Source organism: Polyodon spathula, chromosome 30, assembly GCF_017654505.1.
Source record: "Polyodon spathula isolate WHYD16114869_AA chromosome 30, ASM1765450v1, whole genome shotgun sequence".
Classification (NCBI taxonomy): Eukaryota; Metazoa; Chordata; class Actinopteri; order Acipenseriformes; family Polyodontidae; genus Polyodon; species Polyodon spathula.
Window position 1 is genome coordinate 5238949 of NC_054563.1, and position 19104 is coordinate 5258052.

At 35.0% G+C, this 19104-nt stretch overlaps 1 protein-coding gene across 1 annotated transcript; it reads right to left on the reverse strand.

The window, feature by feature from the left end:
• Positions 1 to 1662: 1662 nt before the first annotated feature.
• Positions 1663 to 13981, reverse strand: tex55 (testis expressed 55). Its single transcript, XM_041233220.1, has 4 exons — positions 12535 to 13981; positions 8869 to 9010; positions 7105 to 7167; positions 1663 to 2315 (listed from the first exon to the last, which is right to left on the reverse strand). The coding sequence occupies exons 2-4, from the start codon at positions 9007 to 9009 to the stop codon at positions 2277 to 2279; spliced, it is 243 nt and encodes an 80-aa protein (XP_041089154.1). The 5' UTR covers position 9010; positions 12535 to 13981; the 3' UTR covers positions 1663 to 2276.
• Between the last annotated feature and the right edge of the window lie 5123 nt (positions 13982 to 19104).

A 19104-nucleotide genomic window follows, 5' to 3' on the forward strand; every position in this document is an offset into this window, starting at 1 on the left:
GAGCCATCGTTTTCCCTGACATCCTTGACACAATGTGGCAAAGACTTCACAAGGCGCTTGAAGGTGTTTTGAGGGATGTTAATCCATTTCAGTCATTAATATTTCACATAACTGTTGCAGAGATGTAGGCAGAGTATTGTGATGATGAATGCAAATCCCAAACATGCACAACTGGATTGAGATCCAGGTATTGTGGTGGCCATAGAAGATGCCTAAAGTCTTGTCCTCAAACCATTTGCTCACAGTTGTGGCACAGTGGATGACAGCATCTGTCGTCTTGAAAGTAGCAATCATTATCATGGTACAAGTGCAGCATTGTTGGGTAAAAGTTGTCCATATAAATGCTTAAGTAAATTACATTCATTGGGCTTTCCATAGTATTCAAGGGACCGAGGGTAGAAGAACACACAAGGGTGATGCCAAATCCAATGGGGTAGAATGTAAAGAAGCCAGGCAGGTGTCACCAATTAAATAGTACTTCAGCTATCTTTCACTGCCCTCTTTTGTCAATGTTAAGTTTTTGACATTTCATACAGTGTAATCTTTACTACTTCCACACAATTATTTTGTGTTGTTTGCTAAAGCAGCCTACAGGTATGCAGTATGATCCCTACATTTTAAATCCTTGGCTAAGTGACGGAGCAGATGCTATGATGATGTTGTCTGTAAAAAAGCACTCACAAATCCCAGTCTGAACCACATGCCCCAGTGTCAGTCCCTTATCGGTCATCAACAGTAAAATACAGAAGAACCAGTTTAAGATTTTACAATTACAGGTCCATTTAAATGATCTAAACAGCTGTTCTTTATTTGTATATAAATCGCTGTTGTTTTCCTTCAGGAGTGATTTGACCGATATTAAAATCAATAAAATACTATAAAAAACAGTAGGGTCTGCAAAAAGCAAGTTTTAGGGTGGTGGTATTGACGTCCACAATTTAGATCTTGAAAGGAAAATTACTTTGTTTAGTTATCCATCCAGAAAGTCTACTGTAAAGCAGACAACTGTTCCACTAGCAGAAGTTATAAACACACCTGGTGTTGTCAGTTGATTGGGGATAATAAATACCATTAGAGTACAGTGTGAGAGAACTGAACATCATACAGTATAAATTCATCCACCCACTGACTGGGAAAAACAGTCGAGGAGAAGTACATTCCTCCCCCATACACCTCAAAGTAAGTTTTATATGACAGGACCTTCTCTATAAAATTTTAAGTAAATACATTTAGAATTTAATTCACGTTGACTGCTTTAGACATATCCTGCCCATTTAGGTTAGTGCAATACAACATAACGTTGGAAAAAGACGTCAGTCGATAATGTAGATTTACAGTTCAATTCATTTCTAAAAGTGTGAATTCTTTAGCTTAAGACTGGCATGATGAGATACTATTGCAGAAATGCTAATTTGGGAGTAACATTTTAGAGCACCACAGCAGTTGTGAGACAGCTTGCTCATTCAAATATTTTTCAAACATTTGGAGAAGAAACAACAATGAAGGGATACCAAGATAGTTAGTAAGCAGAGAGTTCAGTGGGAGAAAATGGTCAACACCTTGACACCCCCCAGTCATTCTGCATTTCTTTATTCTCCAAACTTATTGGAGGGTTGTGTTACCATTTTGAATATTTGAATGAACAACATAACATAAGGTACATGCAGGTTAAACATGCTGTTTATTGAACTAAATCCACCAATATACTGTATAATTCTAAATCTATATTCTGAGCTAAATACATCAGGGCTTTTACATAACTGGCAGAAATAAAATACTAAATACATCAGGGCTTTAACATAATTGGCACGCATAAAGTACTAAATGCATTAGGGCTTTTACATAACTGGCATGTATAAAAGGGTGATTGACAGGCATCCTTCTTGACTTCTGCAAATGGTAATTTTGCGTACAGTATGTTTGTATAATTTTATTTTACACATTTTACATTTCTGAAATCCACATGTTAAATTTTGGTAGCAAAAGAAGCAATACTTTATTTTCCCAGAAATACACACACTCAGTTTAGCTATTGAGATTGTACAGGTTGGTTTGTTTTAAAAACAAAAAAAGGACTAAAATGTTCTTTTCATGTTTTGTTATATTTGTATATTATCAACGGAAATCAGGACCCTGAATAACATTATTGATGCAATTCTAGCTTAACTGTGATTACTAAATAAAAACAAATTGTTGTTCTTATCTTCGACTATGCGCCTGGTGCCTGTTCATGATGTGGCTACGGTAAGTCCTTCCATGCAATTAAATTAAATGCTTTAATTGGTTTCCTTCTTATTCTTGATCATAGTTTGCACCTGCAAAAAGAACATTGTTTACAGTTAGCAACTTTCATTGTGTTCAATAAAATGAAGAACATGCTTCAGGGCTTTAGTACTGTATATAGCTGTAGGTAACAATTGATACACTATTCATCACACTCACTTTTCATTATTAGAAATCTGCATTGCATGAAAGGCTCCTAGGCTAGTATTCTGTGTATATTAAGCTACAATACATTAGCTGATGAGTTAAAACAACAGAATGGAAAAGAGTTGGAGAAGGGCATTTTTTTACTAGACGTTCTTCCATTTGAGACCAAGCTGGCACCTTATTCAGGAATTATGTTTTTCTTTTACACATTGCTCACTGCTAACTAGCGATTTCAATTCATGATAAAATTACAGAGCAGGGTTGTTGTCATGGTGGAGGAGTGCTTGTCTATGTGATTTTTGCCAGGTGGGTAACATAACAGTTTGACTTTGTATCACTGTTAACTGTTTTGCTACTGTCCCCTGGTCTTAAAATTGTATTTTTCAAATGATTCTGTATCAATGAGTAGCATTCTGGATGCAACAAGTAGGTCCATTGTCTAATGGATACAAACAGGCAAGCAAGACAATCAGGGGTGGTTTGGTTACATTTTTGTCAATGTTTAGTTCTGTCACGATTTCTTCCACTGCTTTTTTTAGTTTCACGTGTGCTTTCTTTCCAGACAGGAAAATTTAATTCCAAATCCCACTGCAATAATGGAAAAACAAATATACTTTAACAATTTTATCAGTTAGATTTCCATTTATTTTTTTCCCCCAAGACTTGAAATGGTGGAGGCAAAAGGCCCGTATCCTAATGCACCAGCAAGATCATCTTGTAACAACTGTGTTTTTGAACTGACTTTTGGAGCCAACCTCTGCTGATTGTAAATGTCCCATTTCACTTCAATAAACGCCTAAAATCAGAAATTGATTTAATGTAGTATGCATCGTTGCTGCTTAAAACTTAACAGTACTGAAAAAAAAGTGTAAAATGCTCGTAAAGTGAGTCTGCCTGGCCTGTTTCTATTTGATCCCAAATCTATGCATCATGGGTTTGATTTTCTACTTTACATTAGTAGTTGACTATCCCAAAGGACATACACTATGTAAAAAAATAAAATGAATAAATAAATGAGACAGGTTTGTTGGAAAACATGGATCGAGAATTGATTAGCAGTTTGCTATGCATGTGGACTGGCAGAGCTATACTGGTGTTCTTTTCTGAAAGGAGACTAATATTGCAGATAGCAGACTGTTTGGTTCAAATTGCATGTACTGCTAACAATTGATAGAGACGCTGCGTCTACAAGCTTCTTGCCCAACATTGACTGCAAGCTAACAAGATAACAAAAGGCAGATTTATGGACCTTTTGTCTCCAGGAGTGTGAAGAATGCACTGAGTTCAGAGGTTGTCACACTAGACTACACACACAGACACACACACAATAAATTAAATTACCTTTGCAATTGGTTAATGTCAGAGAAAGAGTAGGTGGACCATCTATACAGACGGGTATTTAATGTCATGCAAACATTGTAGTGATGAGTATTCTAGTTGTCCTGTACCTGGGACCAGACTCCCTGCATATTTCAATAAACCTAACAACTGATTGAAGAAAAGGACTCCATTTTCTTGAATCTACTTAATCACCATCATTTTTTTTTAAAGTTACTTCAAGGTTTAATAGTGTTATCATAGCATAACTCATCCACCTACAGGGCTCTAAATTCAAAATCACAGTCATTGGCAACACAAAACAGTAGATCACTATAACCTATATTCACTTTATACATATGTAAATACACGATGTGTAAATATACAAGTTCAACATACAGACAGCTGACTTTATACTTCCAGATACTTGCAATAATTTTTGCTAAAGTTTTGAAGTTTATTTTCTAAACATATATAAGAATGTTGTGTGGCGTACAGACAGACAAACAGCGTGGTATGAGCTAAAGAAAGTTCACAATTGGACAAGTACTCTGTACATTATGTAAACTTGAAAGTGAGAGATACATACAGTATATGACAGATCGATGGACAGACAACTGTAATTACCCCAAGATTACAATATTTAAAAATATATAATTTGTGCTTAATATTATTAGCAAGTTGAAAAATATTGATGATGTACTCCAGGACTACATTCATGAATCATAAGATCACAATACCTGTACTGTAAATTAATACAATATTTTAAACTATTTTACTAAAATAAGGCCAATAAAGAACAATGCTGAAGCGGAAACAGTGTAGGTATTCTTGAGCTGTATGAATTATTTTTGGTGCTACTGTAATACTGTCAGGATTGTTCCATCATGAAATATCTGTTCCTTCTGGAACTCTTATCTCCCTCTGCTGGACAAGTTGAAAATGATTGCAACCCAGCAGTTTTACTGCCTGACAATGTACTAGTAATGCAGCTTGAGTTTCTTTGCTCCAGTATAATGTGAATGTTTGTCTCTGTTCTACAAGAGTCACAAGAAGGATCAAGCAAATGCATTCTTTTTTTGCTTTTAACCTTGCTGGAGAAGCTACTGAAACATGTCGTCATTGCATTAAGGCTGTCTTTCGTATACCACTGCCACTAGCTATTATAAGCACACCAGGTCTTGACTCCAAGTGCATTAAATAAACAGAGGATGTGCAATAACAAATGGCTGTTGAATTCAAAGAATATTCAACTTATGACAGGATGCATACTGTAGATCAGTGAGCAATAACAGCAGGTGAAGAAGTTATATAATCTGATGTTGTTGTTATTAGTACTATTATTATTATTACAGTATTATTTAATTATTTAGAAGATGCTTTTACCCAAAGTGACTTACAGAAATTAAATACAATATAACAATATATGTTACAAAATAAATATAAATAAAGGGAAAAAAAAAGATATATAAATAAGAATTTAGAAATAAAGGTTGAATAAGTGGGTTTTAAGAAGACAGAGGAAAGCAGTGAAAGACTGACCCGTCCTGAGGTTATCCAGTAGCTGGTTCCACCACAGGGTACAAGGGAAGAGAGGGAGCGAGCACGGGAGGAAGCAGAGTGAAGAGAAGGCATAACAAGCCGACCAGTAGGGGGTGAGTGGAGAGGGTTGGAGGGAAATAAGGAGACATGAGGGATTGGAGATAGATAGAAACGGGCAGTATGATGAACAGAGCAATAGGCAAGGGTTATATATTGAACAATAAAGTAGAAAAATGTTATATAGTCAACTGCCATCAGAGAGAATACTGATTAAATATTTTGTCCGAATATTATGGGATCGATAAGAACACATTTTAAGTTTCTGATAAGCTTGACTGAGGTGACTTGCACTGACTAAATACAAGCACCATTAACACGTTTGATACATTGATATTGTAAATGATCCTTCAGTTCTATGTCTGACATTTAAATATTAATAAAGTATGGATGAAATAATTTATTCCACCAGCCCTCTATTTCTTTGGTAACAGGTCATTTCTACGTGGAACTTGTGTTAAAGTGGATAATTTATTTCCATCACAGTATTAGTATTTACTTGCATTACTGGTGCTCTCTTGGTGGTAAGGAATTAAATTACCTTCATTATAACATGCAGCTCATGCTACTGCAAATAATGATTGCCGTCCAAGGGGAATGATACATTAATATGGACGTGTATAGGAAGCAATGTTTTTCAGATTTACATAGTTTTGTTGTTAAGTTTGTTGAAAATAGCTTTTTAAAAAGTTTTGACTTCATGAGATGTTCTATAAGCAAATTAAGTATGTTATTGATAAAAATAAAATAAATAAAATAAATAAATTAACTGCACAATAAACCCCCTTGGACCTGGTAAAAACCAGCATTGTCAATATGCAGAGTACAAACAAATATGCTATGCAGCTGCATAAACACTGTGTCCAGTGTAAAAACAGAATCCAGAATTCAAATCAGGGCTTTATAGTTTAAGGTGTCCAAATCACTGTAAAGGTGAATGGCCTTGATATATATATGTGTGTGTGTGTATATATATATATATATATATATATATATATATATATATATATATATATATAACAACATTTAGAGCTACCCCTTGGTCTAATGTTATGGTGGTCTGTCACCTCTTTCAGCTGGACAAGTGGTGGTCCTCAAACTAAGTGGACTTGAGGCAATCAGTGTTCATGTCATCTTTCATAATCATCAATACATTTAAACTACATATCTGTACAGAAAACTTTTTTCAAGTTATTGAGAAGTAATTAGTCATTTGGAAACTGCCAGCCTTAGGGGTAAAGAAATGTACTCCGTAGGATTCTTCACTCACAGCCCTTATTACAGGGATGTCCTTAAAAGGCAAACTGTTTGATTGTGATTAGGTGCTCAGTATAATTATGTGTTTTTAATAAGGTTTCATGCAATTAGGAAGCAACATATAGTAGCCTAATATCAGAAGTATGGTTACAACAGAGAGTCTTTTAATGAGTTAAAAGTGCACTTGCAATTGATGTGATAAAAAGGAAGTCTGTTTGAAGTACAGGTTCTTGTTTAATTTTTGATGGTAATTAGTAATTAGCAGTGATCGCACTTCAAAATAAGATTTACAGCACAGAAAAGTAAATTTAACTGCATTTCTTTTTTAAATTCAAATTGAGATATTGCAATTCCCTCTCAGCACTGGACAGGAGCTCCCAACTAGCTGATGTTGGATATAATCAGCAGCCAATGCTCATTAAACCTCTGCCAAAACCATACCTGCTTCAGTTAAATAATAATAAATAATAATAAATAATAATAATAATAATAATACCCAACCTGCTCTAACATGAACTGAAGAGGTTCTTCAGGTCTTGCATACACCAAGTTTTCTGTAATCTCCTGTTGAATAAAAACAGTGTAAATGCATTATAAATGTTCTTTAAATTGTTAATGTCCTTTGTCTTTATGACATTTTACTATTCATTAATACATTTTTTCAACAATATTGTTTTTGCAAGATGCGAGGACTTGATAAATATACATCTTCCATTAAAAAAAGTAAAAAAAAAAAAAAAAAAAAAAGTAACTGCCTTTAAAATCTTTAACCATCTTTCAACAGCCTAAATATTTTTGTTTTGCAGCAACAAGCATGTAATATGCATAATGCAGTCAGTATAATCCAAATAACGTAATTGAAATGATGCAAAAAATAAATAAATAAATGTAAAAGCTAATGGCACTTTAGTAAATAAACAATTAAAGTTCCATACAAAACAATGTAATCACTAATTTAATTATTCACTATCTGACAATGTGATTTCTATATCTATCTATCTATCTATCTATCTATCTATCTATCTATATATATATATATATATATATATATATATATATAGATATAGATATAGATAGATAGATATAGATAGATAGATAGATAGATAGATGCTGTTTTCAGGAAAAAAAAAAAAAAAAAAAAAAAAAAAAAAAAACCAGGTTGCTTTAAACCGGTATCTCACATGTTCAATTCTGTCACAGTTAGGCCCTGTTAGCACACAGCATTACAATTCTTACATAACAAATACAGTATGCACACATGCATGGGAAACTAAAATAAAAAAAAAAAAAAAAAATAATAATGTAATTGTAAACATAATAGCCTTAACTATATCCTATTATATATGTATCATCTACTATCATATTTTGATACAGACGGGCATTTTTCTGAATGAAGACCATGCTCTCCTTACATTAATTAAACAAATCACATTAGATATGAATATACGATACATTTTATTATTATTATTATTATTATTATTATTGTTGTCATTTACAGTGATTGACAGTGATTTGATTACATTCAAGACAAGGGGAGACGGACTACATTTATGACATGGGGAGACTTCTTACATATTAGGGGGTTTCCTGTTTGAAAAATATTAATACATTGTTCAATGGTGGAGCCACATTTCTGTCGAGGGCCACCTTATGATGCTCAAGGATTACGGCAAACAAGTCTATTGTTCCTATTTCCATCTCTATATTACAAAGCACTGAATTATACATTTTCCACTTTCCACGTGGATCCAGCGGACAGCAGAGTGTAGGCCCATTAAATATAAAACACATACAGAGTAAAAGAGCCTAGAGAAAAATAACACAGTGTTCTTTATTTTGGACTCTGTTCAAATAGATGGTGGGGAATTGAACAGCAAAAGACAACTTATGTGAGCACATTTCAGGGGTACAAATGTTTCTGTGCTTAAAAGAGCATTCTGATTACAGCATGTTAATGACATAATAATTCATTCGTATTTATTGAGTTTTGGATGAAATTCTATAAGCGCTGCTGATCCTGCACCACACTGTAGTGTGAAATAAACTGCAAAAAAAGTTGAAGAGCACAGAGAAGAAAATAATTTTGTTTCTCTGGGGTGCTGACCAATCATAAAAAAGAAGTTAGTGAAAAAGAAGAAAATGCATCACAAAACGAGTGAAACATGTTTTTAATGACAGTGTGCACCGCACAAGACCCCTCTCAATTTCCATCTCCATGGGCATTCTACTGGTAAGATAAAAAGTATAAGAAATGATCTCACACACCTGGAAGATGTAAAGAATGTTGTGTTTCTCCATGTACTTTACTGAGCGCTCAAATGGGTCCTCGTAGGTAAAGTAAGAGTCTTTACACTGGTCTGGGGTTTCTGTAATGAGGATGTTGTCTGTAGATTCCACTTCGGCCATCTCAACAAGAAAAAGCATACAACATTCCTTTTTAAAATAGTTGAAAAAATTGGGAACCACAGGGCCTTATAATCATCTTTATTCCTCATATATTTAAAATTATTCAGTTTTTTCACTTACCTTTATTTGTTAATATTGACAGATTTGCAGCACCTGTGTCTATTAGACAAGTGTAACCACATTTTTTTAAAGTTTTGCTTGTATTATCACCACACATCAGGATCTAAATGAGGACAGCTCCAGGAAAGTTGCAAGCGATGCTCAGTCGCTTTTAAGACGAATCACAGACTTTGAGTTTCAGATCAGTGCAAAACTGTCTCAAAGACTGCTGTAATACACTGTGACCCTCTGTGATGCATTACAATCACCTGAGTGCGACCTTGTTAGGGAATCTGAATAAGCTCGCAATGTTTTGACTATTTTAAAAGTTAAAAAAAGGTGATGAATTGTTTAACCAGGCTTGGAGCAGTGCTTGTGATACCTCATCTGAATAAGAGATTCTTGTTGGGACACCAAGAACAAATGTACATCATTATCATCGTGCCAATGCAACAGCGAAAGAGTACTGGAGAATGAATGTCTTTCTTCCATTTATTGACCACTAAAGATCGTCTTTGCCATCCTCTGCCCTGCCTGAAAGCTCAGTATGTAAGGGATATTACACTGGAAACATGGACTGACATTAAACAAGAGTGCCGAAGATTTCTTGTTCATGACGATAGTGTTGAACTGTGAACTACAGCTGTGGCAGTTGGCAATCCAGGGAAGGGGGGTCAGTGCATAGGACCTCACCTCTGCTGTGAAAACCATGTACCAGCTGTACCCCAACATTAATGCCAATTTTGACAGTTCTGTTAACAATGCCTGTGTCTACTGCTTAGTTGAACGGATGTTTAGCTGCCTTATGACATACCTGCGGAGTACATGTGGGAAGAAAGATTAACTGGACTTGCACTATTCAAAGTACATTGGGATGTGGAGGTGGAGATCAGACTTGTTCTGCAAGAGTTTGATGCTACATGAAAAACGTATCGCCCTTGGTTTTGATGACTTAGAGTAAATTGGTGAGTGTATGTGTGTGTATATATATATATATATATATATATATATATATATATAGATATATATATATATATATATTACATGTAAGGCTTCCTTTTATAATATTTCCTGTTAGGGTTAGAGCAAATGTTAAACAGGTATTATTTATATTCATACATGTTTTTGGGGTTTTAACTGTTAAATGCTGACTTTACAGCTATTTTTAATGAGTATTATTATTATTTGTTTATTTAGCAGACACCTTTATCCAAGGCGAGTTACAGAGACTAGGGTGTGTGAACTATGAATTAGCTGCAGAGTCACTGACAATGTCTCAAGGTCACACAGTGAGTGAGCCAGGATCTTTCGCAGGCAAAGGTTTGCAATATAGTTATTCAGAACCACAGCAGTAAAAATGTCATTTAATTCCAAAGGTAAGGTTAGTTTAAACTGTAGAATATTTTTGTCTTTTACATTCAAAACTTTCTCCAGTCTAAATTACATGGTTAACAACTTGTTTTTTGAAATGCTCACAAACAAGTCATGAAAATGAAACAAGTCACAGAAAATACTTGATATTATAATGAACAGCACTGCGCCCCAGGGATGATCTGAGAGAGTATTTTAGTATGTAGCATATGGATATCTACCAGTGATTTGCCCCTTTTTGAAAATAAGTGCCAACCCATGGTGATATACTGCAATATCAATAGCCCTATGTGACCTGTTTTGACCAAACAGGATAAAGTATTTAAAATACCCATTTTATAACACCCCTTAAAGCACACAGAAGACATGGTTACCCTTTAACTGGGCTGGGCTTGTTTTCAGCTAGATGGTAATTATTCAGTTGATTGATGAGCTTCAGGTTTGACTCAGTAGTTAATTTATTTCATTTTACTTTTCTTCCTTTAAATATAACCTTCGATTTTTAGTCACCGATGAACATAGAAAAGGTAAGCTGGCATTTGGTTTTGTTGGCCGGCCTGTATACTTTGCGTATGTTTTTCTTGGGGGCTGGCGGCAGGTATGCAAGTAGATCACAAATGCTAAATATTTGTAGGCAAGTTAAATTCTGTATTTTTCTCAATTTATTTTTATGCTGTACTGCACAAGGACACATTTCATTATATAATCCGCAATATAAGCCTAATTCAGTCAATTTAATTTGGATTGATGTTGAAATATAATGCAAATTGTTAGTCTTAGAAGTGAAAAAGACAGCCTCCGCTCATTACTCAAATCTGCCTGTAAAGGATTAAATAAGAAATCGGACAGCAAATCACCAGCTTTCTGACAGGGTCATTTGGGTTTAATTTTAAATAATATATTGAATGTTATAATGAGCATCACAGGGATTAAAGCATTTCAATTAAGGAAGCTGCCTGGTAAATAAATAAAGGCATGTTGATGATAAATACAAACCAAGTTTTCACTGTAGTAACCTGAAAAACATGGGTCCAAAGACTCTTGATTTATTGTTGGAATACACAAGATGTGAAAAATGCTTGGTATACAACTTAAAGATCTAAAAAAAAAAAAGCTTATTTGATCCATCAGTATATTTATTTATTTATTTATTGTATTTACCAGACATGTTTGTGATTACCTGTAGACCTGACCAAGTTTGCTAATAAACAGATCACAAAGTTATACTGCAAGAAGAGGTCTTAAATAAAGTACATGCAAAACTGAAGTAATAGTCAGGTGTATTCAACATAATAGTCCTTATGCTATAGAGACCAAATGAGGTACTATAAAGTTTGTAAAGACATGGTTTCTTGTGAGGTAAGTTTCAAATTGCAGCCTAGGCAAGCCATTGCGCAACACTGCACTCACTCTGTGTTGCAGGATGTGCTGTAGCCTACAGTATATGGCAGAATAAAACAACAGCATGTGATATTAGATTGCACAGTGTCAGCTGCAGCGTTTGAATCTAATTAGACTAGGATATATCACACATAAAGAGACCAGGGAAAAAAAAAAAAAAACTGTGGAGGAACAGAAACAGAGAAGACTGTTTACTTAATACAATATAAACGTTACGGTACAAAACAAGACATTTGTGCATAGCATATAGGATAAAGTAAAAAGCTCCATAGTACGAGAGCAGTTTTAAAACATGTATACATTTTTCTACGACTTATATTAGGACTACTACCAATAATAATAATAATAATAATAATAATAATAATAATAATAATAAAAATAACTATTAAAAAAAAAAAAAAAAAAAAAAAAAAAAACTTTCATTTTCAGCAAACTAGTTTACATTCTACACAATCCACACATCAATACGATAAATATTAGTAAATAAATGCTTAGCTAACCATATATTCGCAACTCTGCCTAACAACAGCAATACTATACATAGTAACATTAGTAACCGTACTTTTGAAGTAGGCCTACTGTATTCAGTAAAATACTATTAATCCAGTGGCAAAGTAATCATTTTACAAATTGTAAAACGTACCTTTTTTTTTTTTTTTTTTTTTTTTTTTTTTTAAACGTTCAAGGCTCGTGGTATTTCCTGGGGCAATAGTTGTAAATGTCAGCGTTTACTCTGTAGTAACTTCAATTTTAAACGCGTAAATGATTTGCCTGCATCTGTTCCCGGGGCTTTGTGTATACACGCTCAACGTGTTATCTTAGCAACAGTACACAAAAAGCCTCATATGCTTTGACATAAGTGCGTCATGTGCCGATAGAGACATCAGCTGCATAGTAAACCTGGGCTTCCGAACCAGCGGTGTAGTCCTTAATCTGAAAGTACAGGAACGCCAATATGTTCTTAAACAACATTTACACAAAGTCACATTTTATTTGTTCATTGCGCTTGAGGTAACACGTATGCATGCGTCTCGCATTCGACTTTTGGTCTGCTCCCCCTGTCAGTGCTGTCAGATTGGCAGTGTTGCGATAACATTTGTATTGTTTTGAAAGCATCTTGCGGATAAATACTGTCTGGTGTTTTGGTTATTTATTTGTCTGGAGCGCTGCATTCACCTTCAATTCATTCATTCAATCCCACCTCCTCATTCTCAGTGATTATTATTTCATTTCCTCCGTGATAAAGGGATAAAGAGAAGCTCCCATGGCTATTTTCTTGAGAATTTCATCAGCATGGGCATTACTTGTGGAATTCTGTTGCAATTAATTTCTCCATGCACTTGACAGAACGCAAACCTGGGCAGATAGCAGGGTTTCAGAACCAGAAAATGCAACACTGCTCCAAAAGAGCCACAAGCACTGAACTGGAGCCATCATAGCATGCTGTGGTCACATACTTGTTTATGCTATTTTATGTCCTAGACAGGGTATTAGTTACTTATTATTAGTTTTGTACAGTCTATGTCATGCTGCTCTTTGTAAAAATTACATTGATGACACTTGGCAAATGTAGGCACATCACAAGATTTTAAGAATGCCACCATACCAAATGAACTATTTTCTATCACCACATGTCCGCCTTTGGCTTCAACCAAACGCATTAGCTTATGAGCACATGGTGAGAATGTTGTCTCTGCCTTGTCTCCTGTAAAATTATATCAGATCTTTTTTTTAAGTTTGAAAAAGGGTGAACATTGACTTGCATTATGCTATTGAAGCAAACCTTTTAAAATAACATTGCATGCATTAGTAGTTATAGAGGGGAATCCAACACATGCAGCCACAATGTGGATCAGCAAATAAATCTGCGGGAAGCATTTATCTAACCCAGTTAGGTCACACGGATTCTGTGATTTTCTGCCAGTTTTTTCTGATGAGAAAGTATTTCATTAAACAAACTGCTGGCAAAACATCTTCTTCCTTTTGGTAGCACTTTTGAACTTCCTGTTGTTTCTTTGAAACAGCATGCCTTGTGGAAGGCCCTCTTCTTAGAGGAAACTGAGAATTCATGGAGCCATTACAAAAAATGATCATACACAGTATCTGTATCTGGACAGTCTTGCCAAATCATTTAATGTAGGAGTTATACAGTCCTTTTCCAACCAGACCCCTTCAGCCTTTACATTTTCAAGACAAACTGAAGATCTACCTTTATTACTATTAATGACTTTGATTCTGGAGTAGAAAGCAAACTTGTTAAATTTGCAGTTGACACAAATGTAGGACGAGTGGCAAACACTGTTGCAGCAGCAAAGGTCCTTCAAAATGATCTAGACAAGATTCAGAACTGGGCAGACACATGACAAATGACATTTAATATAGAAAAGTGTAAGGTACTGCACCAAAATGTGCATTATAAATATCATATGGGAGATACTGAAATTGAAGAAGGAATCTATGAAAAATACTTAGTGTTGACTCAGAATTTTTCTTCATATAGACAATGTGGGGAAGCTATAAAAAAGATCAACATGTTGCCTGGATATATTGTGAAAAGTGTTGAATTTTAATCGAGGGAAGTAATGTTAAAACTTTACAAATTAGTAAGACCTCATCTGGAATATTGTGTTCAGTTCTGGTCACCTCGATACAAAAAGGATATTGCTGCTATAGAAAGAGTGCAAAGAAGAGCGACCAGAATTATTCTGGGTTTAAAAGGCATGCCACGTGCAGACAGGCTAATTTAATCTATTCAGTCTTGAACAAAGACGCAGCGATCTGATTCAATCATTAAAATTCTAAAAGGTCAACCCAAGGGACTTGTTTGACCTTAAAAAAACATTCTAGACCATGCTATTATTATTATTATTATTTATTATTATTATTATTATTATTATTATTATTATTATTATTATTATTTAATTGGTGGATGCCATTATGACTGACATATGTTATAAGGCAGTACAGGATTACTGTGCAAGCTTAATATTTAAATACAGTGTAGTTTACAGTACAACTAAAATATAATATGAACTAGGATGCAATAAGTTAGGATTACAACAAGTTATATCTATATATAAGTAGTGTAATGGTAGTGCATTAGATGAGGATCCAGAACATGGTGCATAGTCCAAGCAAGTCCAGGAGGGGTAGCTTGAGAGATCTACAAGTGCAGTCTAAACAGGTGGGTCTTGAGGAGATGGCGAAAGACACAGAGAGACAGAGCAGTCCTGAGTTTCTCCAGCAGCTGGTTCCACCACAGAGGGGCTAGGGAAGAGAAGGAGGGGGTACGGGAGGATGGAGCGTGGAGGGAAGGCATGACTTGGAGGTAGGAGGGGGCAGTGTGGTGAAGAGAGCGGTAGGCAAGAACAAGGGTCTTGAATTGAATGTGAGCAGAGGTATATAGCCAGTGGAGGGTGCGAAGCAGAGGGGTAGCATGAGAGTAGCGTGGTTGGGAGACTACAAGACAAACAATAGAATTTTGAATGACCATAATGGGGCGGATAGCCGAAGCTGGGAGACCAGCAAGGAGAGAGTTACAGTATTATGATGATTTTGGATGAGCTACTCTCTAGTGACACATTATAAATATATATTTTTTAGCAAATTTGATGGACGAGGCTGAGTGTATTCAACTAATTTTACAATGTTCTGGAATCATTTCATCCTCATTAATGCATTGCCATACATACGCTTATCTGCCTTTAGACCTTCTTATCTGATTGCCAATCTTCCCAGGTTTTCCCTGAGATCATAGAATGGTAATCTATTAGAGATTTCAAAAAGTTGAGGAAAAGGCCTGGGACAATGGTTTTTGGGGTGTTATGCCCCCTTCTAAAATTAAATCTCAATTGATATCAGGAAGGCAGTACAATGAAATCTTCTTCATTCAGCATTCATAATTATAAATGACTTAAAGTTTGAAATACCATATACATTTAGAAATACTACTTTACATTGAGATTTTTGTAATAGTATCTGATGAACATCACAAGCTACTTTATTTATTTTTTTGTAGTTCTCTGGGTGCCGTATCATGGTTTATGGCAGGAAATATGTGTGTGTGGGCAGGTATTACTATCAATGTGCAGACAACATTTGAGAAAATGTCCCCACAAAGACAGGAACTCCTGAATGAACAACGTTGTGGGGACGTCCCCACTTTGTAAAATTTATATGCGTTCAAAAAAATGAATAAAAGTGCCAAAATATTTAGTTTGTTGTTGACTTTCACCCGGTGTGGAGTTTTGTCTGACCGGAGTTAGAAATAGTAAATAAAAATATACTGAGTGTCAGGAGAAATCTCCACAGGAATGCAAACGTGTGTGTGTGTGTGTGTGTGTGTGTGTAGGAGCAAAATACATTTTACATAGTTTTTCTTTTTTTTTTTATCACTGTGTTAAGGAGAGATATTTTAATGCTTCATTTGCATGATCACACTTTCACGGAACACTGCCTGCACACTATTACAGAACCATGCCTGCAGATAACTAGCAGGATTGCAGGAAAACCCAACAAATCATCACATTTACAGGAGTTGCTTTTATACTTGTTTCTCAAGCTTTGCTAAACTGTATTTGCTTTTATTTATTTTATCTCAGCTTACAGTGCAGCAAATCCTCATCGCATGGAGCGGGGCAATGCTGTGACAATGTGAAGCACACCATGAGGCACATTGCAGCGGTTTGTAACAAATGTCTTTTCAACACTGTTGCCATTTTGTCCCTGGGGGGGGGGGGGGGGGGGGGCGGCACTATTTTCTTTAATCACATAGCATCAATTTCTGATTGGTGCTTGTGACTTTATTAAGCTACTAATCGCCCTGACTAGAGCCACGCATGGTGCTTGCGAAGTGGAGAGAGAAAAAAAAAAAGGCTTGATATCATAACTGCTGTAGTGTTACACAGAGCCATGGCCAATAGCATCACCCTATAGAATGAACTAATTTTGCTTCATAAAGTCAATCGAAACCTGCTAAATAATGTTCAGTTAAATATTATGACTTCTGTTATTGTTTCTTAAATTACACAATGTTAATTAAAAGATCTAAATCACAAATTTTATATATATATATATATATATATATATATATATATATATATATATATATATATATATATATATATTTTTATATTTTTTAAAATTTTAGGTGATGCAAAAAATTTGTCCATATGCAAAACTTTTGTCCATAGCTGTAAATGAAGTCTCTGCTTGAACAATTACATTAAAATCTATAGAAAGGGAAAACCCTTATGCAATATGCTGTTATTGTTATGTTCTTATGCAACCACACTGTTAAAGTTAACATCATAAAACAGCTCTCTCTGCTTTACAGCCACCCACTCAGACAACACTGAGCCCCAACATCAATTACCTGGTAATGCTGCATTGATCTGACACATCACTAATCCAATTCACTGCTGCAAAAACTAAATAGTACCTTACCAACCATATTATGAATCATTATGTGCCCCTTTAAATTTGGTTTTTCATACAAAATATTTGTAAGTTAAATATTATTTCAAACGATTTAATCGATTTTACTGTATTCATCAAAGGCCAATACATTGAATCTGAGGAAAAACAACAAGATCTCTCAAGAGGTAACTACATTACAAAATTTGAAAAGGAGAATACAGTATGTATCACACATATTCTATTCTATTAAAACATTCTATTTAAAAAGCCTTGAAAAGGTGCAGTCTGATGCATTTTCAATACAATCCATCAAACTTCCATCCTGGCATTTTCTTCTTTTTATTTCAACAAAAGCAAAAACTGAACAAAAAAAATAAATAAAAATGATTTGACATTTCTTTCAAAAAAATTCAAAAGTAAACCTTCCAGTGAAGTAACAATGAAAACAAAACTTATTTCAACACAGTATAGCCATTTTTATTTATAAAATTTGGTGTTCCTAATTATTTAACCCTTATTTTCTCCTCTATTTGGAATGTCCAATCATTTTTTTCTCCTCCCCACAGGAATTCCTCACACAGCTCAGGAAATCTGAAGGTTTAGTGGGCGTCCTCCGATCCAACAACTGGTTTTGCCTCCCTAACACACGGGAGCGCCAGGGCCAATGCAACACTCTCTTTGGAATCCCCAAAGAAGACCGACGACTGCACAGCCAGGACGTGAACCTGTACAGACATTTTTTATGGTTCAAAAACTGTAAATGAAATGAACAAACACAGATGAATGTGAAATCAAAGTATGGGTACAGTATCCATACACAATAAGATAAGATTTTTTATAAATTATTGTTATAATTTCAAAATCATACACTGCTATTTTGAAAGTGCAGGCCTGTGTTAGTTTCATCAAAAAGATAGACAAGCTTTTGCTTGTACAGGGTGGTGTCAGTTTCATTCAGTGACTGGAGGCTGAGCTCTGCTGTGGTTTAAACAGTGAAGCCTTAATGACGTTGGATTTATTGTAAGATATACTGATTCTGTAATGCGTCTTTCTATTGTTGGATATACCGACTTGGAAAAGCCAACAGAATCAAATGGAACAGTCGTCAATTCCACTGTCTTGTCATTTTAAATCATTTTATGGACATGACTGACTGTTGTTAGATAAATGTTCAACTAAATGATACATTGATAACTCTATGATAGTCTGTACATTATCATTGCAATTCTTGGACCTCCTTGCACGACCCTTGTAAACGCTCCAAATCCACTGGCCACTAAATGGTTTCAAGCAGCAGTAACAGCAAGAAAGGCAGGGTTTAAATGGTCAGAGCTTGATCTACTGATGCCAATGACCAGATAACTATGATTTGAGAAATACTTAAAATCAATGACAAATATTTCGATTCATGTCTTTTTGCTTGAAAACATCAAAAAATAGCCAAAAAGTTTTTAATTGTATTTCAGTTTCTTTTAGTATTTTTAATTTCAGCTCAATTGAGTGTTTAATAGCTATACTAAACTGTTTGACAAAGCAGATTTTATAACATTCCAAATAATATATTTGGTTTACAGAATCCCTTGCTTTGGCTTCACAGCAGGTGCTCACACATTGGGGACTAAAGGGCCTTCTCGAAGGGTTATGTGCATCTAGTTTAAATATATGGGAGTGAATCACTGAAGTATGCCAGCTTTACCAGCAACCGAGGTTGCAGTTCAGCAACAAACATAATATATTACCCTCTGTAATCAGTGTGAAACATGGCAGTGCCTGTCTGACAGGATTCGATCAATATCTGGGGACTTG

Coding starts and splice junctions, on each gene's coding strand:
- tex55 (XM_041233220.1), bottom strand. CDS start 9,009: ATGGCCGAAGTGGAATCTACAGACAACATCCTCATTACAGAAACCCCA. Junction 7,168..8,868: donor ACATTCTTTACATCTTCCAG/GTGTGTGAGATC, acceptor TTTATTCAACAG/GAGATTACAGAAAACTTGGT. Junction 2,316..7,104: donor TTCAGTTCATGTTAGAGCAG/GTTGGGTATTAT, acceptor TTCTTTTTGCAG/GTGCAAACTATGATCAAGAA.